The sequence below is a fragment of the Hyperoodon ampullatus genome (assembly GCF_949752795.1).
Source record: "Hyperoodon ampullatus genome assembly, chromosome: 1".
Classification (NCBI taxonomy): domain Eukaryota; kingdom Metazoa; phylum Chordata; class Mammalia; order Artiodactyla; family Ziphiidae; genus Hyperoodon; species Hyperoodon ampullatus.
The window spans coordinates 138,592,004-138,615,763 of record NC_136914.1 but is presented as its reverse complement, the minus strand read 5'-3'; the positions used below and the strand labels follow the sequence as shown (position 1 = coordinate 138,615,763).

The 23,760-nt window shown below is 39.2% G+C and overlaps 1 protein-coding gene across 1 annotated transcript in view; it reads left to right on the top strand.

The window, feature by feature from the left end:
* Positions 1 to 518: 518 nt before the first annotated feature.
* LARP1B (La ribonucleoprotein 1B) overlaps positions 519 to 23,760 on the top strand; it is a gene marked incomplete at both ends in the record, with an annotated part of 144,015 nt that continues 120,773 nt past the window's right edge. Inside the window, 5 exon segments of the mRNA XM_079707322.1 lie at positions 519 to 1,035; positions 14,889 to 14,947; positions 15,335 to 15,394; positions 17,379 to 17,553; positions 20,106 to 20,243. Of these exon segments, the coding sequence (XP_079563448.1) occupies positions 519 to 1,035; positions 14,889 to 14,947; positions 15,335 to 15,394; positions 17,379 to 17,553; positions 20,106 to 20,243 (949 nt within the window).

Below are 23,760 nucleotides of genomic sequence, written 5' to 3'. Positions count from 1 at the left end.
CCTCAAGCAGGGCGGCACCCAGGTGGGATCGTCAGTCAACCACCGCGGGCGGCGACCCGGCGAAGGCAGGAGCCGGTGAGCGGCCACGTCACGCTCCTCCGGGAGGCCCCGCCCCCGCTCTATCATTTCGGACCGCCCCCTCCACGCCCCCGCCTCCGCCTCTGACCCCACGAGCAGTTACTGGCTCTGGGAGCGCGAGCCTACCTGACTCTGCTAGAGGCGCTACAGCTTCGCGTTGCGGCGTTTGTGCCGCAGCCCGCGCCAAGTGAGGGCTCCCGGCCCCCGGCTGCGGCGACCGGCGCGTGTTGGCAGGCTCGGGGCTCGCGCCGCTGCGGGCCGGCGGGCGGTTAGCGCGCCGTTCGACGCCGGGAGCTCCGCGGCCTGAGCCGACGCGGGCGGCCGGGCTCTCCGGTTCTCTTCCCCAGGCCGGAGCCAGTCAGTGTCCCGGCCGAGAGACGGGCAGCCGGGCTCCCTGGCCCCGGGCCGCCCCCGGCTGGGGCAGCTGGGGCAGGGGGACGATGTCTGCTCGCGTCCGGGTGCCCGCCGCTCACCCTCGGGAGGAGCGGCCCGCGGTACCAGCTGAGAGGGCGTCGCTGTCGGCCGCGGCGAGCCGGCAAGCCGGGAAGCTGCCCCCGCCCGAACGGGAGGGCAAGGAGGCGGCGAGGGAGGAGAGAAACGCGCCCGCTTCCAGCACGGGGGCGCGGGGAGAGCCTTTGCTGGCGCCCGTGCTGGGACACAGCGTGCCTCAGGCGGCCGTGCCCGTGAAGCCCCTGGCGCTGCACCTGGCGCACAAGGCGCGCGGGCCGGGGGTGCCCTTCGGCTGGGAGCCGCCGCCACCGCTGCCGCGGGACCCGCTGGCCGAGGACGCCCGGGAGGACGAGCCGGCGGCGGCAGGCTCTGAGGAGAAGCTGCCGCCGCCGCCGCCGCCGCCGCTGCCGCGGAAGGAGAATCCCTGGACCAAAAAGCCTCCCCAGCACCTGTCCCCCGCCGGGACGGGGCCGCCGCCGCTGCCCCCACTGGAAGCCCTGGAGGCAGGTCTGTGGCTCCTCTGCGGTGGGCACCGGGAGGGTGTGTGCAGGGGCGACTCGTGTGGCGGCAGAGGCTGGCGGGGGGCTGGGGGAGGGGCAGGCCTCCGTTCCCTGTCAGTCTGAGGTGTTTCGTTCCAAGGTGTCATTCACTCTGCCTGTTTACATAAATGGACATCTGGGAAGGGAGCAGCAGGAAGAGGTGGGACCTCGGGTTCTCCTTGGCTGGTGGGGCACGGCGGGGGTCACGGAGCTGAGCCGCTCGGCGGGCACAGCCTCAGTTATGTCTTACCCCACGTGTTAGTGACATGGGACAGCTGACTTTAGGTAGGTGTTGCAGTTCGTCCTATAGAAAAGTTTCTGTAGACTTTTTAAAAAGAGGTGAAGCCAGTCGGAGCAAGGGTGTTTATATGTTAAGTGGAAGAGCAATTATGAATTTTTTATTGTGAAATAATTGGTAAGCTGAAAATTTCAGTGTCTTTAAAACCGTGCTAAGTAGTCATATTTAAAATGAGATGCTATACTGTAGTTGCTACTCAAAAGCTTTGAGTTTACGACTGTGGTGGAAACTGGTTGAGATGAAATAGGATAGTTGACGAGAGAGTGAATTGCTCATTAGTTGAACAGTAGTCTTCTGACATTCAGTTAGCTCACCTCTCTAGGGGAGGTAAGATTATGCCACTGCATTTGAATGCTGACCAATGCAGTATGGCCCTTGGTGCTTTATTTTGGTTATAGCAACTGCAGGTTTTTTTTTTTTTTTTTTTAGTTTAAGTGGAAATACGAAATAAACCGAAGACAGAAACCAGTATCTCCTAGTTTTGCTTTCTAATTAAGTTGTAGTAAATTAATTGAACTTTTCATATAGAAATTACAGCTGTTTATGTACAAGTCTTCACTCTTCTTAAAAATTAAAGGTTAACAGTGGAACAGGGAAAATTCAAGCATGTTTACAGGGTTGTGAGGCTCAAAAGAGATAAAGGAAATGGTTAAATATAAGGTGATTGTTATAGACACACATATTGCAGGTATAGAGGTATAGTAACATTTCTTCCAAGGAACTCCAACAGAGTGAGATAAGTGGTAATTGATTTGCACAATAATACTCAAATCATTTTTTTAATGCTGTGGTACAGTATAACTTTATTTAAACAAAAGTTATTTTACAGCTGAGGTCTGATAAATGGTTTTTAAATCATCATTCTTGATAAATCTTAACACTTGCAGAAAAAGCTGCTTAAAATTTTGCTCTAAATTTGATACTGCCACCAGTCTCTCCTAGCTGCAAAGATCCATTTGTTTACTAGTATTAATAACTGAAGAGAACAAAAATCTTAAAGGAAAATCTCTATAAAATTTAGCAAGGAGGGCTTCCCTGGTGGCGCAGTGGTTGAGAGTCCGCCTGCCGATGCAGGAGACACGGGTTCGTGCCCCGGTCCGGGAAGATCCCACATGCTGTGGAGCGGCTGGGCCTGTGAGCCATGGCCGCTGAGCCTGCGCGTCCGGAGCCTGTGCTCCGCAACGGGAGAGGCCACAACGGTGAGAGGCCCGCGTACCGCAAAACAAACAAACAAACAAACAAAAATTTAGCAAAGAGAAAGAAAACTCTAGTGAGTTTTCTTCCTACTTCTAGACGTACACACATTATACATTATATTCAGTGATCTACCAAAAAAAAACCCTGTTGGTTGTACAGTTAATTTGACAGGTTTTAAAACTTTCAAGATGAGACTCAGACATTTTAATTGGAAATGACCTTGTGAAAATATTTAACAGTTTAATACAATTAACCTACAGGTGCCTTCACTGGTGTCCTTAATCTTTGTTGGAGATTAAGAACCAGGTGATGCTTTATGTATGGTGTGGTTCATGAGGATTTTAATTTTGCTGATGTTTCTCTGTAGGCAACATTTCTGTTCTTGGAATCTATTCTGTGCCCTCAGGAATACGGTTCTTCATATGTGGAGTGCTAGAGTAACTTTATAGCCTCTCCGCAGTACTGACTCTATACTTCTACACAACTTCTATTAGTAATTGAATAACTTAGGTAACTTTGATAAGAGACTGTTGTGTAGAAATGCACAACTTGGGTTCTAGTCCAGATAGTGTTACTACCTAGCTAGTTGACTTTTGTGAAGATTTCTAGGCCTTGTAAATGAATGAAGTGAATATATTTTCTTTCATTTCTTAATACCAGATTGCCTTCTATAACCTGGGTCTGCCGGCTTCCTATTTTCCTAAGCAAATTTGCAACCTCAAGAATAATGAAATAGGAGCAGAGGACCTTTAGGGTCCAGAGACCAGAGTAGGTGCAAACTAAGGGAGTGTTAAATTAGTACAGTAATCTTATTAGTAGGAGGCCTATGTGATTTATCCTATAAACCAGGATATTCATGAGAGGGAAAGAGGATATTAATTATGCTGTAATAACAGAATTAAACTATGTTTGTCCTAACCAAACCTGGATTTACTGTCACTCACTCAATGAGGTACAGGAATTCCATCCATAAAATTTCGCCAGAAAGTTTATTACCAGAGGTAGAAACATAGGAAATGTAGGGAAGTATTTAATGACTTGTAATCATGAATTTTCTGTTAGAACCTGCAGTTGTAACTGGACTGCAGGTGAGGCATTCTTCAGACCTTGTGACACACTTTCCTCCACTTTTGGGATGATTCTGGCTTGTGTATTGTTGTTTCTGGTAATCCAGATAAGGCCCTCTTTTCAACCAAAGCCTGGCCCACAGGAGAGCCCTAGAATAGTGTCACTGCAGTTTTAAATTCCGGTCAGGAGACTGGAAAGAATTGTCCCCCAACCCTTGTTTAAAGTAGTTTTATTTATTTTGGAGACCTTTATGAAAATCACAGTATGGGATTTATGAATCACTTACCTGTACCCATGGTTACATTTTGCATATTAAAAATCAGCTTTGTAATACAATTTTAATTCTTTTACACACAAAAACGATGTGTAAAAATATTGATTTTGGGAGTTCCCTGGTGGCTTAGTGGTTAGGATTTGGTGCTTTCACTGCAGAGGCCCAGGTTCGATCCCTGGTCAGGGAACCATCCCGCATGCCGCGAGTTGCAGCCAAAATACAAAAGATAAAATTAAAATGTTTTTTTTTCATCTTTTTCATCCTTAGTCTTCTTGACCCCATCAACCTTCTTTTCTCCAGGTGTGCTTCCCAGAAACCGCAAATAAGCTTACTGTACTCTAATAACATTTTAATTAAGTTATGTAAATGATACATAAATATGTTCTTGTAAAATAGGAACTTTTGATGTTCCCTTCAGAAAAAAGATAGTCATGTTACCAGTTTACTGAATATCCTTTCAGTCCTTTCTGTGAAATTACTTGCAAATATTGTGTTTTGTGTATGTGTTTAGAATATTTTTAAAGTATTGGTAGATCTTTTATTTTTCTTCTTTACAACTAGTGAGTTTTTTATTCTTTAAATTTAGGTATAATTAACATTGGTTTCAGGTGTGCAACATAATGATTCGAGATTTGTATGTACATATTGTGAAATGATCACCATAAGTTTAGTTAACTACCATCTACATACTTAGTTATAAAAATTTTTTTTTCTTGTGGTGAAGTTGATCCTTTTTAATCTAAACTTTAAAAAATTGCTGAGAAGTGGTCCATAAATATAACTGATGTAGTTAATTTAGACATTTATGTATTGATCAACATCTTGGTTGTTACAAACATTTTTATGCATGCCTTTTATCCTAGAGAAAATACATATCTGATTTTCTCTAGGAGAGAAAAGTGGAATTGTTAGGTCACAGTGTATTTGTTGACAAGTTTCTCTCGAAAATGGCTACTAATTGATACTCCCACTTTCAGAGTACGAGAAGTAAGTAGGTTTTTTTACATGTTTTAAAAAAATTTTTTTAAATTTATTCTTTATACAGCAGGTTTTTATTAGTTATCTGTTTTACACATGTTAGTGTGTATATATCAATCCTGATCTCCCAATTCATCACCCCCACCCCCACCCCCTGCCACTTTCCCCCCTGGTGTCCATACGTTTGTTCTCTACATCTGTGTCTCTATTTCTGCCCTGCAAACCGGTTTGTCTGTACCATTCCTCTAGGTTCCACATATATGCGTTAATAATCGATATTTGTTTTTCTGACTTATTTCACTCTGTATGACAGTCTCTAGATCCATTCACGTCTCTACAAATGACCCAATTTCGTTCCTTTTCATGGCTGAGTAATAATCCTTTGTATATATGTACCACATCTTCTATATCCATTCATCTGTCAATGGGTGTTTAGGTTGCTTCCATGTCCTGGCTATTGTAAATAGTGCTGCAGTTAACATTGGGGTGCATGTGTGTTGTTGAATTACGGTTTCCTCTGGGTATATGCCAAGTTGAGGGATTGCTGGGTCATACGGTAGCTCTATTTTTAGTTTTTTAAGGAACCTCCATACTGTTCCCCATTGTGGCTGTATCAATTTACATTCCCACCAACAGTACAAGAGTGTTCGCTTTTCTCCATACCCTCTCCAGCATTTGTTGTTTGTAGATTTTCTGATGATGCCCATTCTAACTAGAGTGAGGTGATACCTCATGGTAGTTTTGATTTGCATTTCTCTAATAATTAGTGATGTTGGGCAGCTCTTCATGTGCTTCTTGGCTATCAGTATGTCTTCTGTGGAGAAATGTCTATTTAGGTCTTCTGCCCGTTTTTGGATTGGGTTGTTTGTTTTTTTAATATTGAGCTGCATGAGCTGTTTATATATTTTGGAGATTAATCCTTTGTCTGTTTGTCTGTTGATTCGTTTGAAAATATTTTCTCCCATTCTGAGGGTTGTCTTTTCGTCTTGCTTGTAGTCTCCTTTGCTTTGCAAAAGCTTTTAAGTTTCATTATGTCCCATTTCTTTATTTTTGTTTTTATTTCCATTACTCTAGGAGGTGGATCAAAAAAGATCTTGCTGTGATTTATGTCAAAGAGTGTGCTTCTTATGTTTTCCTATAAGAGTTTTATAGTGTCCGGTCTTACATTTAGGTCTCTAATCCCTTTTGAGTTTATTTTTGTTTATGGTGTTAAGAAGTGTTCTAATTTCATTCTTTTACATGTAGCTGTCCAGTTTTCCCAGCACCACTTACTGAAGAGACTGTCTTTTCTCCATTGTATATGCTTGCCTCCTTTGTCATAGATTAGTTGACCATAGGTGTGTGGGTTTACCTCTGGGCTTTCTATCCTGTTCCATTGATCTATATTTCTGTTTTTGTGCCAGTACCATATTGTCTTGATTACTGTAGCTTTGTAGTACAATCGGTAGTCAGGGAGTCTGATTCCTCCAGCTCTGTTTTTTTCCCTCAAGATTGCTTTGGCTATTCGGGGTCTTTTGTGTCTCCATACAAATTTTAAGGTTTTTTGTTCTAGTTCTGTAAAAAATGCCACTGGTAATTTGATAGGGATTGCATTGAATCTGTAGATTGCTTTGGGTAGTATAGTCATCTTCACAACATTGATTCTTCCAGTCCAAGGACCCAGTATATCTCTCCATTTGTTTGTGTCATCTTTGGTTTCTTTCATCAGTGTCTTACAGTTTTCTGAGTACAGGTCTTTTACCTCCTTAGGTAGGTTTATTCCTAGGTATTTTATTCTTTTTGTTACAGTGGTGACTGGGATTGTTTCCTTAATTTATCTTTCTGATCTTTCGTTGTTAGTGTATAGGAATGCAAGAGATTTCTGTGCATTAATTTTGTATCCTGCAACTTTACCAAATTCACTGATTAGCTCTAGTAGTTTTCTGGTGGCATCTTTAGCATTCTCTATGTATAGTATCATGTCATCTGCAAACAGTGACAGTTTTACTTCTTCTTTTCCAATTTGTATTGCTTTTGTTTCTTTTTCTCCTCTGATTGCCATGACTAGGACTTCCAAAACTATGTTGAATAATAGTGGTTAGAGTGGACATCCTTGTCTTGTTCCTGATCTTAGAGGAAATGCTTTCAGTTTTTCACCATTGAGAATGATGTTTGCTGTCGTTTTGTCGTATATGGGCTTTTTAAAGTTGAGGTATTTTCCCTCTATGCCCACTTTCTGGAGAGTTTTTTTCATAAATGGGTGTTGAATTTTGTCAAAAGCTTTTTCTGCATCTATTGAGATGATCATGTGGTTTTTCTTCTTCAAGTTGTTAATATAATGTATCACATTGATTGATTGGCGTATACTGTAGAATCCCTACATCCCTGGGATAAATCCCACTTGCTCGTGGTGTATGATCCTTTTAATGTGTTGTTGGATTCTGTTTGCTAGTATTTTGTTGAGGATTTTTGCATCTATATTCATCAGTGATATTGGTTTGTAATTTTCTTTTTTTTTTTGTAGTATCTTTGCCTGGTTTGGTATCAGGGTGATGGTGGCCACGTAGAATGAGTTTGGGAGTGTTCCTTCCTCTGCAATTTTTTGGAAGAGTTTGAGAAAGATGGGTGTTAGCTCTTCTCTAAATGTTTGATAGAATTCACTTGTGAAGCCATCTGGTCCTGGACTTTTGTTTATTGGAAGATTTTTAATCACAGTTTCAATTTCATTGCTTGTGATTAGTCTGTTCATATTTTCTATTTCTTCCTGGTTTGGTCTTGGAAGGTTATACCTTTCTAAGAATTTGTCCATTTCTTCCAGGTTGTCCATTTTATTGGCATAGAGTTGCTTGTAGTAGTCTCTTAGGATGCTTTGTATTTCTGCAGTGTCTGTTGTAACTTCTCCTTTTTCATTTCTAATTTTATTGATTTGAGTCCTCTCTCTTTCTTGATGAGTCTGGCTAAAGGTTTATCAATTTTGTTTATCTTCTCAAAGAACCAGCTTTTAGTTTTATTGATCTTTGATATTGTTTCTATTTCATTTATTTCTGCTCTGATCTTTATGATTTCTTTCCTTCTACTAACTTTGGGTTTTGTTTGTTCTTCTTTCTCTAGTTCCTTTAGGTGTAAGGTTAGATTGTTTATTTGAGACTTTTCTTGTTTCTTGAGGTAGGCTTGTATTGCTATAAACTTCCCTCTTAGAACTGCTTTTGCTGCATCCCATAGGTTTTGGATCGTCGTGTTTTCGTTGTCATTTGTCTCTAGGTTTTTTTTTCCCCCCTGCGGTACACGGGCCTCTCACCGCTGTGGCGTCTCCCATCGTGGAGCACAGGCTCCGGACGTGCAGGCTCAGTGGCCATGGCTCACGGGCCCAGCCGCTCCGCGGCACGTGGGATCCTCCCGGACCGGGGCACGAACCTGTGTCCCTTGCATCGGCAGGCGGACTCTCAACCACTGTGCCACCAGGGAGGCCCTCTAGGTATTTTTTGATTTCCTTTTTGATTTCTTCAGTGATCTCTTGTTTATTTAGTAACGTACTATTTAGCCCCCATGTATTTGTGTTTTTTACGTTTTTTTCCCTGTAATTGATTTCTAATCTCCTAGCGCTGTGGTCGGAAAAGATGCTCCATATGACTTCAGTTTTCTTAAGTTTACTGAGGCTTGATTTGTGACCCAAGATGTGTCCTCTCCTGGAGAATGTTCCATGTGCACTAGAGGAGAAAGTGTAATCAGCTGTTTTTTGGATGGAATGTCCTATAAATACCAATTAAATCTATCTGCTCTGTTGTGTCATTTAAAGCTTGTGTTTCCTTATTAATTTTCTGTCTGGGTGATCTGTCCATTGCTGTAAATGAAGTGTTAAAGTCCCCTATTATTATTGTGTTACTGTTGATTTCCTCTTTTATGGCTGTTAACATTTGCCTTTTGTATTCAGGTGCTCCTATGTTGGGTGTATGTATATTTATAATTGTTACATCTTCTTGGATTGATCCCTTGATCATTATATAGTGTCCTTCCTTGTCTCTTGTAACATTCTTTATTTTAAAGTCTATTTTATCTGATACAAGTATTGCTACTTCCGCTTTCTTTTGATTTCCATTTGCATGGAATATCTTTTTCCATTTCCTCACTGTCAGTCTGTCTGTGTCCCTAGGTCTGAAGTGGGTCTCTTGTAGACAGAATATATATGGGTATTGTTTTTGTATCCATTCAGCAAGCCCGTGTCTTTTTGTTGGAACATTTAATCCATTCATGTTTAAGGTAATTATTGATATGTATTTTCCTATTACCATTTTCTTAATTGTTATGGGTTTGTTTTTGTAGGTCCTTTTCTTCTCTTCTGTTTCCCACTTAGAGAAGTGCCTTTTGCATTTGTAGAGCTGGTGTGGTGGTGCTGAATTCTCTTAGCTTTTACTTGTCTGTAAAGCTTTTGATTTCTCCATCAAATCTAAATGAGATCCTTGCTGGGTAGAGTAATCTTGGTTGTAGGTTCTTCTCTTTCATCACTTTAAATATATCGTGCCACTTCCTTCTGGCTTGTAGAGTTTCTGCTGAGAAATCAGCTGTTAACCTAATGGGAGTTCCCTTGTATGTTATTTGTCATTTTTTCCTTGTTGCTTTCAATAATTTTTCTTTGTCTTTAATTTTTGTCAGTTTGATTACTATGTGTCTCGGTGTGTTTCTTCTTGGGTTTATCCTGCCTGGTGCTCTCGCGCTTCCTGTACTTGGGTGGCTGTTTCCTTTCCCATGTTAGGGATTTTTCGACTCTAATCTCTTCAAATATTTTCTCGGGTCCTATCTCTCTCTCTTTTCCTTCTGGGACCCCTGTAATGTGAATGTTGTTGCGTTTAATGTTGTCCCAAAGGTCTCAGGCTGTCTTCATTTCTTTTCATTCTTTTTTGTTTATTCTGTTCGTGGCAGTGAATTCCACCATTCTGTCTTCCAGGTCACTTATCCATTCTTCTGCCTCATTTATTCTGCTGTTGATTCCTTCTAGTGTATTTTTCATTTCAATTATTGTATTGTTCATCTCTGCTGGTTTGTTCTTTAATTCTTCTAGGTCTTTGTTAAACATTTCTTGCATCTTCTCTGTCTTTGCTTCCATTCTTTTTCCGAGGTCCTGGATCATCTTTACTATCATTATTCTGAATCTTTTTTTCTGGAAGGTTACGTATCTCCACTTCATTTAGTTGTTTTTCTGGGGTTTTATCTTGTTCCTTCATCTGGTACAAAGTCCTCTGCCTTTTCATTTTGTCTATCTTTCTGTGAATGGTTTTCCTTCCACAGGCTGCAGAATTGTAGGTCTTCTTGCCTCTGCTCTCTGCCCTCTGGTGGATGAGGTTATCTCACTTTTTTTTACATTTTTTTAAGGCACTCATTTACTGTAGCAATATGCTATTTTATGACATTTTTCCCTTAAATGTAATAAAACATGTGATTCATAACTGTCAATGAGTTTTCTTAATTAAAGCTTTGCTAAAGATTATGGTCATGAGTAAAATCGCCCGTCATACTGCAGTTTTTGTTTTCAGTATCCAAGCTCTTAAAATGAATTCCTCGTCTGTTAGGAATTGTTTCCTTATAGATTAAGATATTAGAATAATATTCAAAGAAGTTGTATAGTGGCTCACTAGTGATGTTTGAAAAATGGTTATGTGAAGATCACACACTTGTTCATGTATGTTTATATATACTTGGAGCCACTGGTAGCTTATATTTCTTAGGTTTCATCTGCCTGAAAAAAATTTTTTTAATTAAAATTTCTTTATTTTTTAATTTTTAGGTTGGCTTTCTTTTTCAGTCTTAGGTTTTTTCTAATGATATGCTAGGAGGGCAGTTTCCTCCATTTTGGCTGGAACATGGGAAAACGAAAATATTGTTTTATTTTATTTTATTTTTTTATTTTTTTTGCGGTACGCGGGCCTCTCACTGTTGTGGCCTCTCCCGTTTCGGAGCATAGGCTCCAGATGCGCAGGCTCAGCGGCCATGGCTCACGGGCCCAGCCACTCCGCGGCATGTGGGATCTTCCCGGACCGGGGCACGAACCCATGTCCCCTGCATCGGCAGGCAGACTCTCAACCACTGCACCACCAGGGAAGCCCTTGTTTTCTTTTTTTAAAATAAGTTTATTTTATTTTTGGCTGCGTTGGGTGTTCATTGCTGTGCACGGGCTTTATCCAGTTGCAGCAAGTGGGGGCTACTCTTCGTTTCGGTGCGCAGGCTTCTTATTGTGGTAGCTTCTCTTGTTGTGGAGCATGGGCTCTTAGGCCTGTGGGCTTCAGTAGTTGTGGCTAGCAGGCTCTAGAGCCCAGGCTCAGTAGTTGCAGTGCATGGGCTTATTTGCTCTGCGGTCTGTGGGATATTCGCGGACTAGGGCTCGAACCCGTGTCCCCTGCACTGGCAGGTGGATTCTTAACTACTGCACTACCAGGGAAGTCCTGAGGTCATTTATGTACATACAGTTATCCATAAACCTACAGTGAACATTTTTTATTTTTTTTGGTGGGGGGGGGGGCCGTGCCGCTCAGCCTGCAGTATCTTAGCTCCCCAACCAGGGATCGCACCTGTGCCTACTGCAGTGGAAGCATGGAGTCTTAACCACTGGACCTCCAGGGAAGTTCCTGCAGTGAACATCTCATACTGACATCATTGTACCTTGTCTTGATTACCAGATAATATCTCAGAAATGGAATTGTTTCATTAAAAAGTATATACATTTTTTTTTATTTTATTTATTTTTAAAAATTGTATTGGGTTATTTGATTTACAATGTGTGTTAGTTTCAGGTGTACAGCAGAGTGATTCAGTTATATATATACACATATATTCATTCTTTTTCAGATTATTTTCTCATATAGGCTATCACAGAAGATTGAGTAGAGTTCCCTGTACTATACAGTAGGTCCTTATTGGTTATCTATCTTATAAGAAAGTATATATATTTTATTATTATTATTATTATTATTATTATTGTTTTGGCCACGCGGCTTGCAGGATTTTAGTTTCCTGACCAGGTAATGAACCTGGGCCCTTGGCAGTGGGAACATGGAGGCCTAACCACTGGACCGCCAGGAAATTCCCCAAAAAGTATATACATTTTAAATGACAGATTACCTTTGAAAGGTTCTACTACTTAATACTCATTCCAACAGCATGAGAGAAATGTCCATTTATATAGGTGGGTCAATGCTTGGCATTCTCTGTTTTGTCAGAATGATAGGTGAAAACTGTTCTGTTTTACTTTACATTTCTTAGTACAATTAAGTTAACATTTCATATTTGGCCACTGGTATTTCGTTTTTGAATCATCTCTTTATTTTTTACTCAGATTTATTTATTTTTTTAAAAAGCTCAGTGTCATTCTTTTAACAGAAAAAGAGTGGGTTGATGAGGTGGTCTAAGAGCAGCACAAAGGACTTCCTTATGTGGAACTTGGAATTAGACAAATGTGTTCACAGTTGGCATTGCACATCTGCATGTTCCCCTTCTCCCTCTGTTAGGGAGTCTGCCCTGTGAAGTTGACAGCATGAAGGAGCAGACCAGAATGCTTGCTTTTTGTGGACAGCTAGCTCCCAAAGAAAAGGGTGGAAAGGTGTTGGATTTGCAAGTCATTTCTTTTCCTAAACTCATTAATCAGGAAATATACTGTTTCTGTGGGAGGAATTGGGACTTGGGAACAGGAATGTTCCAGGAAAGTCTTCCTTTTAAAAAAGTAAATTATGGGTTTCCCTGGTGGCACAGTGGTTAAGAATATGCCTGTCAATGCAGGGGACACGGGTTCAATCTCTGGTCCAGGAAGATCCCACATGCCGTGGAGCAGCTAAGCCTGTGCGCCACAGTTACTGAGCCTGCTCGCCTAGAGCCCGTGCTCCACAACAAGAGAAGCCACTGCAATGAGAAGCCCACGCACCACAACAAAGAGTAACGCCCTCTCGCCACAACTAGAGGAAGCCCGCGTGCAGCAACGAAGACCCAATGCAGCCAAGAATAAATAAACAAACAAACAAATAAATAAATAAATAAATTCATTTTTAAAAAAAAGAAATCACTTTCCTGTCCCAGCGTATCCAACCACATTGGCCAGCATAATTTGTCAAATACCTTTTAATGAGAATAAATTACAGTATTGATTGTGTACTTAATGATACTCCATCGATAAAATGTCAGAATTATAGAGGCCACAGAGTTAAATGTGCACTTTTTTCCCATTGTATTTCCTGAGGAGGAGTTAAAGTTGAGAGAGTAAAATTTAAACAAAAATCCAAAATTTTTGAGTTCAAAAGAATTTATTGAAATCAAAATCTCTCTCCCTTTTGTTATTTTTAAAATTTGTTTAATATTTGTTTTTTTAAAGATTTTTTCTTTATGTGGGCCATTTTTAAAGTCTTTATTGAATTTGTTACAATATTGCTTCAGTTTTTATGTTTTGGTTTTTCGGCCAGGAGGCATGTGGAATCTTAGCTCCCTGACCAGGGATCGAACCCATGACCCCTGCATTGGAGGGCGGATTCTTAATCACTGGACCGCAAGGGAAGTCCCCTGATTTTAAAGCAATAGAAAGATTATTAACTCGTGCTCAAATATTTTTTGGTTTGAAAATAACATTTAATATTGAAGTTAAAAAGTTTTATTTTTATGTGGTCAGAATAATTTTTTAAATTTCTGACCTTAATTTTGTGATTATTAATGTCTAATTCATTTGTAATAAAACTCGCTTGTGTGGCCTATCCCTAAATACTTTTCAGTACATCATGTAGTTTGTATAAGGCTGTTTTGTAACCACCAGGCACTTAATTTACTTGACTTAGCAATGTTTTGGGACATGTTTTCTACTTTGTTGAGGGAAAGGTCTTTCAAATGTTCTACACTGTGTAACTTCCATACAATATACGTGGTATTTACAAAATATACCTCAGTCAAATTCTAATGTTCAAATATTGTTTTTGTTAAATTAGGTTTTTTCCTGCTTCCCTTTTTTCCCTATCTGTCCATATTTTTTTCTGTATCTCATTTTTGTTAGTGAAGTATTTATCCTTATGCACATTGACACATATGTATACACTTATATATGTGTCCCTAAAGTATAAAGAAGTATAAAGCAAATACCCATGTACTCACTATTCTGCTTTAGAAATAGAATTACTACAATATTCAAGATCCCTGTGTGCCCATCCCTGGTGATGTCTTCATCCTTCATCAATCTTCCTTTCATGAAATCTTATTTGAATGTTTCTGGGTTTTAACTCAAAGATTGCTTTATTTTAGTCTATGAATCGGTCATTGCCATGATTTATGGGATTCATGTTTTGCCGAATTACTGTGTTTTCTGTAGCTGCAGATCCCACGTTTATTCTGCTTTTTAATATTTAGGTCATGTTTAGCTAGATGATCATCATGGTAGATAATGAATCAAGATACAAGACACTGTAAAGCTTCATTACAATGAAGACTATTTGTCAATCTTTGTGTTCTTATTCAAGAGGGACAAGTGATGATACCATGATAGTCTTGTACAAACTTTTACAGAGATCGCTTCTATTTTTTTATGGCTTGGATCTAGATGCAGCCTATTACAGTTGCCAAACTTTGTTTTCTGACAACAAATAGTTTGAAGTCTTCTGATTTATTTTCTGCATGCTCCTTGATGCATGTGAATGTATTTATATGTATATATAGTATATATAGAAAAATGTATTGCATTGGGAGTTGATTCACTAACTTTACTGTATTAAAACATGTTATATTGCTAATTTTTCCGTGTTACATTCTGTAAGTGAACGGATTGGTCTATCAGTTCAGTGTAAATAAACTTAATATTTTCTACTTCTTGATTTGAACACTGAAGACCACTTTGAATCTACATTTGAAATGTAGTTGATTTCTTGTTAGGAATTTGAGTCTCAGAACTTTGGATTTTGTTGAAAATAATTATTCCACTGACTTAACTGAAATTGGTTTAATTGTTATTTTGTTAAATATTTTGCATGATGTGGTTGTAAAAACAATTCTATGTTTTTTTGTTTTGTTTTAGAGCCCAGTTCCCCCCAAATTATAAAAGCAGGAAAACTCAAGACAAAGAAACCCAACAAGGTATGTCATGACAAGAAATAGTTTTTAACTATTTTGAAAGGAACTCCTCTTAGATTATTGTGTATTTTTCTCTTCTAAGTCTATCATTGATAGTTAGTTTAAAGTTAATATACTAGAAAATTGTAGCCTTTATCCAAATCCCCATATGCCTCTGTTATCCTGTCTCTATCAGTTTAGTCAAGGTCATTATTCATGCCACATGTTGGATCATAAGACATTACTCTTGCTGTGTTCTGTTGTTTGGAGAAGGTTTTGAATTATTTTTGCAAATGCCTGCATATAATTGAATGAGGGTGATTTTAAAAATTGCTTTCACTTTTAGAAAATATTTTTTCTACTTAAAATTTCTAAATTGCAGACATAACACTTCTTTTATTTACCTCTTAGGCTAGTGATTTCAGCGATATGGTGAACTGGCCAACACCAAGTGAATTAGTGAACACTGAAGTGAGTATTGTTTTAAGACTTCTTTTTTTAAAAAAAAATAAAGGGAAGGTATTCTCATTTTAACATGCTGAATTTATTTTACTTCAAATTTAGAGAATTGCATTAATAAAATACCCATTTTTCAGATACCTTGATTTCATTCATCACATTGCCTTCATCTGGTTGTATTCTCAGGACCATACATTTGGAAAGGATGGGGTACCATGCTGTCAGCTTCACGTAATGCCTACAGTAGATTACTTTTTAATGTGTCTAAGTGAAGCCCATTTTGTGTTTCAGAATGTATTCTATATATGTTTTCTTTGAGTTACAGTCTTTTCAATGTGTGAAGTCCTAACTATATATACACATGCATATATATGCATATATATCATATCAAGAGATGTTCAGTAAATGGATTTTTAATTTGTCTATGAAAGAAGTTCTAAAAGATGTTCTGGGATATTCTATCAAAAGTCTTTTTAGAGAAGTAGCATATATGGTATTTGGTTACATGGTTTCATTTGACACTGTACATCTTGCTATTTGTAATTTGTGCAGAATTATTGGTGTGTAGTTTAAACAACATATAAAGCAGCTTAGTTGTTGTATAAATGACATAATAAACTGCACATATATAAAGTGTACAGTTTGATATACTTTGACCTATGAAACCTTTGCCACAAACAAGATAATGAACTTAATTTGTAATTCTTCCTGTCACATTCCACCCCCTCACCCCATCATCCCAGACAACCACTGATAAGCTTTCTGTCACTTAGTTAATTTTCATTTTCTACAGTTTTTTTTTATTGGAGTATAGTTGATTTACAATACATTTTCTACAATTTTATGTAAGTGGAGTCATACAGGATGCATTCTTTTTTTTTCTGGCTTTCATTTAGCTTAATTATTTTGAGATTTATTTATGTTATACGTATTAGTAGTTCATTCCTTCTTATTTTCTGGGTAGTACTCCATTGTATGGATATAACGCTGTCCAGTCACCTATTGGTGGACATTTGTGTTGATTCCAGTTTTTGGCTATTAAGAATAAAGCTGCTATATCAGGACTTTCCTGGTGGCGCAGTGGTTAAAGAATCCGCCTGCCAATGCAGGGGACAAGGGTTCGAGCCCTGGTCCGGGAAGATCCCACATGCTGTGGAGCAACTAAGCCCGTGCGCCACAACAACTGAGCCTGCGCTCTAGAGCCCGCGTGCCACAACTACTGAAGCCCGCACGCCTAGAGCCCATGCTCCACAGCAAGAGAAGCCACCGCAATGAGGAAACCTGCGCACCACAACAAAGAGTAGCCCCCGCTCGCCACAACTAGAGAAAGCCCGTGTGAAGCAACGAAGATACAACGCAGTCAAAAATAAATAAATTTATATAAAAAATAAATAAATAAAGCTGCTATATAAACATTTGTGTACAAAAATTTGCATGGAATAATGCTTTTGTTTTTCTTGGGAGTAGAATGGTTGGATTTTATGGTAGCTATTTATTTAACTTTTAAAACTACCAAACTTTTTATTCCACCAGCAGTGTATGAGAATTCTAGTTATTCTGTAGCCTCACTAATACTCAGTGTGGTCAGCCTTTTAATTTTAGTCAGTCTAGTAGGTGTATAGTGGTATCACACTATAGTTTTTAATTTGCATTTTTCTAACGATGTCAAGCACATTTTCATGTACATTTGTCATCAGTATATCTTTTTGATGAAGTGTCTGTTCAACTCTAGCCCACATTTCAATTGTTTTCTTGTTACTGCATTATAGAGTTCATTATATATTTTAAATACAAGTCCTTTTATCAAATACTTAGCAAATATTTTCTTCCAGTTTTTCAAATGACTTTTAACAGTGTCTTTTGTAAAGTCGTTTTTTATTTTTGATAAAAGTTGTCATTCTTTTTGCGATATTTAGGTAAGGTGTTACCACAGATTTTTGGATATGTTGGTGAAAATGTTCATGAAAATTATTTCATTCAGAAAACCTTTTTGCAGTGTCAGAGTGTCATCAGCCTAGGAAACAAGAAGCCACAAAACAGAAAAGAAAGAGAAGACAAGGTTGAAAAGACAAGTAACAGTGAAAGCAAAGAAAGCCGGGAAACAAAATTAGATGGTCCTGGTGAAAATGTCAGTGAGGATGAGGCTCAGTCAAGTAATCAACGAAAGAAAGGTTAGTTTGTTTATATCTTCATTTTGACTTTTAAGTTTTTGAAGAGAGTTGTAGTAATGAAGAATTGTATTTAATCAGTTGATTCCTGGTAGTCACCAGTTAGTAGTTTGGATTTCTTCAGGATACCATCTACAATGGTAACTGATTTTGCTTTTGTAGCATTTCTGAACTATGAGACTTTCCTCTCTATGTTTGACTTGTATTTTATGTAAGAATGGATTTAAATTCCACCTATAGAGGTGGGTGTAGATATATTCTTGGAAAGTTGTATGATAACTATTGTTTTTTAAATCTGCATTGGAACGGCTCCCTTTTTTTCAGGAAATTTTGAGAAAATATTTTTCTGAGACAAAATTGAGAACAATCTTGGTCAACTCTTTTTCCTCATTGCATTCCCCCATTACGCTTTGAAGGAAAAAAATATTGTCTTTACATCCTTTTCCATATTCTTTTAGGAACTTCTCATGTGTCTAGGGACAGATTATGATTTAACTGGTAAAAGCATATTCTCATTCAGTGTTCTGAGTCTCAATAAAAGTGTCTTCAGGGGTTTTTAGGCAGAAAAGTTCTTTAAACTGTCCAAAGGTCAGTAGCTGAGGCAAAGTAAACTCTGGGGAGAGGGCAGGGGTTGCTATTGGAGAGGTAGGAAAGGTCCATGTTATTCAGGGCTTTGGTAACTTGGAATTGGCATTTTAAGTGCTGTGGGAAGCCATTGAAGCATTTTAATTCTTGGAGGTGATGGGGCATGGGAGGGGACATTTCATGATGAAGTAGTTGCCAGCCAACTTCTTTAATAATGGAACTAACAGCCTACCGTATACTGAGCACTTACTTGGATTTTTGTTTTTTGATTACTATTATCCTTAGCTGCAGGGTAATCATGAGGCTCACTCCATATAGTATGCCAAGGGTAATTGCTCAGAAGTGGTGGCAGTAGGACAACCATGTGGTTGTTACAAAAAATTTCCCCATTTCTTTTTTTTTTTTTTTTTTTTTTTTTTTTTTTGTGGTATGCGGGCCTCTCACTGTTGTGGCCTCTCCCGTTGCGGAGCACAGGCTCCGGATGCGCAGGCTCAGCAGCCATGGCTCACGGGCCCAGCCGCTCCGCGGCATATGGGATCCTCCCAGACCGGGGCACGAACCCGTATCCCCTGCATCGGCAGGCGGACTCTCAACCACTGCGCCACCAGGGAGGCCCTCCCCATTTCTTGAATGCTTAATCACTTACCTTATTCATGCTCCTTTGATACATAAGTAGTCTTTTTGACTGTCTAGAAGTCATACAGGTAACAAGACCTATCCTGCTCTAAAATTTGTCTTCCTTGTTAGTTGCTTCAATTAAAACTGATTAGCCAACACTAAAATGAGGGTGTTTTAGTTAAAGTAATTTTATATAATCGGGTCATGTATTGACTCTCCTTAGAGCACACATGTTTATCTTTAAGTGCTTATTTATGCCCAAAGAATCTCATTGATAGAATTTACAGTATAGACTTTAAGGAGTTTTTAGATTTTTTATTATTCTCTTTTCCTTATCTGTCTGTAGTTTGCAGTATTAGTAGGAAATTAGTACACTAATATTCCTGTAATTACTTTGATAGTTTTTCCTTTGCCCATGAGTCTTTTTGTTTTAGTTGACATATATAGTGGGCAGAAGACTGAACATTTTGAAACCTTAACTATGGAATTCATGAATAGGTAACCTTCAGAATTTCACTATACTAAATATAACAATTAATTACACTATCATTTAGTCAACAAGAAGCTTTAAATTGCTTGTATCTCTTAAGAAGTTAGGAAAATGTGTAGTAGCTATACAAAGGTTTATCAAATGCAGTTAGACAGATTTTATACTTAATTTTTAAAAAGCTCTTTCATTAGTAGTGATGCTGGATAAATTAATATTTGAGGCAGTGATTTGAAACTAAAAGTGTTTTGAATCACTGGTCAAACAGTTATCAGGTATACCCTGTTCTGAAGCCTAAGTATCAAGTATTAGATGGAAGTAGTGTGTACACTTAATATTTTTTATGGCTCATTTGTCAGAATTAAGCAGAAGAGTGTGCATTTCACTTAAAAGCAAAAGAATTCCAATGATACCCTATCACTGGCTTTTCACTTGAGTTTTAGAAACTTATTATTTGCCCAAACAAGTTTATTAAAGAGCTGAGGGAGCAGAAGAAAATCATTTTGGTACTCTACAACTAATACCTTTAAGGACAAATTAAGTCTTTCATTTATTTAATTAAAATTTAGAGTCCTGGGCTTCCCTGGTGGCACAGTGGTTGAGAGTCCGCCTGCTGATGCAGGGGACATGGGTTCGTGCCCCGGTCCGGGAGGATCCCACATGCCATGGAGCGGTTGGGCCCATGAGCCATGGCCACTGAGCCTTTGCGTCCGGAGCCTGTGCTCCGCAACAGGAGAGGCCACAACAGTGAGAGGCCCGCGTACCACAAAAAAAAAAAAAAAAAAATTTAGAGTTCTTTCACAATTGCAAAGCTTTAATGAAAATTGTGCATTGTCATTAATGGTTTTATTTTGTTTTTTTCAAGCTAATAAGCACAAGTGGGTACCACTCCACTTAGATGATGTAAGACCAGACAGTCAAGAAAGACCAGGATCCCGGAATAGCTCAAGATGTCAACCTGAAGCAAATAAAACATCACATAATAGGAGAAATGACACACGAAGTAAGTAACATTCTAAGAGAAAAATGACTAATCTAGTCTTAATCTTACTATTTTAATAACCATGTATAGTATAAACTATTTGAGAGTAAGTTGCAGACATTGTGCCCCTTTAACCCTAAATACCTTCAGAGTATGTATCATAAGGTCAGTAATACACTGTGACTATCCACAGGCAGAATTTCTCAATAATGCCCTTTACAGTTTTTTTCTCCTCTTTTCCGGGATCTCATCTGTGATCACACATTGCTTTTAGTTGTCTCTGTTAGTCTGGAATAATTCTTCTGCTTTTGTCTTTCATGACGTTGATTTTTTTCTGAAGGCTATAGGACAGTAATGTGGTAGCTATACTTATACCTTTGGGTTTTCTCATGTTTCCTCATGATTGGATTTGGGTTATAAATTTTTGGCAGGAATACTGCAAAAGTTAAATGGTTTTCTTTGTAGTGTATAACTTGAAAATACATGTGGTATTGGTTTATCTTATTATTGGTGATATTAACTTTGAGCACTTGGTTAAGATGAGGTACTCCAGGTTTCTTTATTGTAAAGATACCCTTTTTCCCTTGGTAATTAACATGTAATTTGTGGAGAGAAACTTTGAGACTGTGGGAATACCCATTTTTTCATCAGACTTTTCATATAAGCTTCAGTTTCCATTGGTGATTTTTATTCTTCCCTGATTATTACCATGATGGTTGCAAATGCTGAATAGGTAATCTTCAGAATTTCACTATACTGGTATTTGTCTTACTGCCTCATTCTTTCTATATTTATTAGCTGGCATTCCACTGTAAATAACAACTTCCTATTATCAGTGTGGACTAAAGGCTTCTTATGTTTTCAGTGGTTGAATTGTTATCATGATTGTTTAATCTGATGCTCAAATTGTCCCAGAGTTGGCTAGTGGGAGCCTCTTCCGGGTGGCTTCTGGATCCTTCTTTAAAAAAGTCAACTTTACTGAGTTAATAAGTATATATATTAAAGTACACTGAAATTACTGTCAAGTCCCCTAACCACGAGTCTACTTTCTATCAGATTTATCTTTTCAGAATTTCATATAAATTGAACTGTGAAATATAAATTATATCCTCTTGTGTTCTTTTGCTCAGCATAATGATTTTCACCTTCATCAGTATTGTTCCATATATCAGTAGTTTCTACCTCTTTATTGCATAATAGTTTTCTATTGAATGGATATTCTCCTTTATCCATTCATGTTGGTGGATATTTGGCTTGTTACCAGTTTTTGCTTGTTATGAGTAATGCCGCCATGAACATTTGTGTACGAACCTTTGTGTGGGCATATGTCTTAGATTCTCGGGTAAACATCTAGGAGTGGATTGCTAGGTGGTATGGTAAACGTGTGTGTGTGTATATTTTTTTGCTGTGCCATGCAGCATGCGGGATCTTAGTTCCCCGACTAAGGATTGAACCCATGCCCCCTGCAGTGAAAGCGTGGAGTTATAACCACTGGACTGCCAAGGAAGTCCCCGGTAAATGTATATTTAACGTAATAAGAAATTGCCAAATGTTTCTTTTTTTTAATTTATTTATTTTATTTTTGGCTGTGTTGGGTCTTAGTTTCTGTGCGCAGGCTTTCTTTAGTTGCGGATATGGGGGCTACTCTTTGTTTTGGTCTGCGGGCTTCTCATGGCGGTGGCTTCACTTTGTTGCAGAGCATGGGCTCTAGGCGTGCCAGCTTCAGTAGTTGTGGTATGTGGACTCAGTAGTTGTGGCTTGTCGGCTGTATAGCACAGACTCAGTAGTTGTGGCTCATGGGCTTAGTTGCTCTGTGGCATGTGGGATCTTCCCAGACCAGGGCTCAAACCTGTGTCCCCTGAATTGGCAGATAGATTCTTAACCACTGTACCACCAGGGAAGTCCCACCAATGTTTCTTTCCTTTGCTATATGTTAGGTCATATGTCTTGTGGAATTTCCCATATTTTGGATTTGGCTAAATGCTTTATCGTGATACTCCTTAACATGTTCCTTTGTCTTTTCTAAGTGTAACTGGTAATAATAACTAGAGGTTTGGTGAGGATCCAGATTATTTTTGTTTTTGTTTTGGTAGGAATATTTCATAGTGTGTTTGTGTCACAGCAGTAGGAATAAAATGTCTGGGTGTCTTACTTTCAGATTATGTTGCGGTTGAGTTGGTTCAGGTGTTGTTAGCCTTATCCATCCATCATAAAGTGTCCCATCAGGGACTTCCCTGGTGGCTCAGTGGTTAAGAATCCGCCTATCAATGCAGGGGACACGGGTTCGAGCCCTGGTCCGGGAAGATCCCACATGCCGTGGAGCAGCTAAGCCCGTGCACCACAACTACTGAGCCTGTGCTCTAGAGCCCGTGAGCCACAACTCCTGAGCCCACGTGCTGCAACTGAAGCCCGCGTGCCTAGAGCCCGTGCTCCGCAACAAGAGAAGCCACGACAATGAGAAGCCCGCACACTGCAACGAAGAGTAGCCCCTGCTCACCACAACTAGAGAAAGCCCATGCACAGCAACAAAGACCCAACATAGCCAAAAATAAGTAAATAAAATTAATTAATTTAAAAAAAAATCATTGCCCAGATACATTATTTCAGCAGGGTTTGTTCAAGTTTCAGAAAGAAGAGGACAGGAGGATATGAGGAAGCAGTTGGCTGAGCATTTGTGTTTTTTGTTTGTTTGGGTTTATTTGGCCACCCCACGCAGCTTGTGGGATCTTAGTTCCCTGAGCAGGGATTGAACCCATGCCCTCGGCAGTGAAAGTGTTGAGTCCTAACCACTGGACCGCCAGGGAATTCCCTGAGCATTTGCTTTTATAGTTTTCTACTGAAGTCTTTTAAGTCTGATAATTTTTAAGGCATATTGTCCTGTGAAAGCATTGTACAGTGAGTCCCTGTCTAATCAACGTCCAGATTTAGTAACTCTGCTATCTTTAATTCATCCATCTGCTGAATCATTTGAAAGTACTTTGCAGATATCGTGACACTTCAGCACTGATGTCCCAAGAAAATGCAGCATCTAAGAAAATCAACACTAATTCATTATATCATCTAAAATCTAGTCAATGGTTATATTTACTCAATTGTCCACAAAATATGACTTCAAAATTCTAAAACTTGCTAGTGGTATCTAGTGAGTAGAGACCAAGGATAATGCTAAACATCCTACACTACCCAGGACAGCCTCCACACTAAAGAGTTATCTGGCTCAAAACGTCAGTTATGCCATGGCTGAAAACCCTGGTCTCTGGGGTATACATACCTTTACTTATTTGATTGTTCCCAATTGTTTTTCAAAATTGAAATGTACTTGTTTTTACTCCAGCATTATATAGAAGTTCTGTCTTGGTCAACATTTGCTATTGGGAATTCCCTGGTGGTCCAGTGGTTGGGACTCTGTTTCCACTGCAGGACTGCAGAGGGTACAGGTTTGATCTCGATCCTTGGTAGGGGAACTAGGATGCCTCATGCTACAAAGTACAGCCAAAAAAGAAAAAACAAAACAGAAAAATAAAAAATATTGATATTA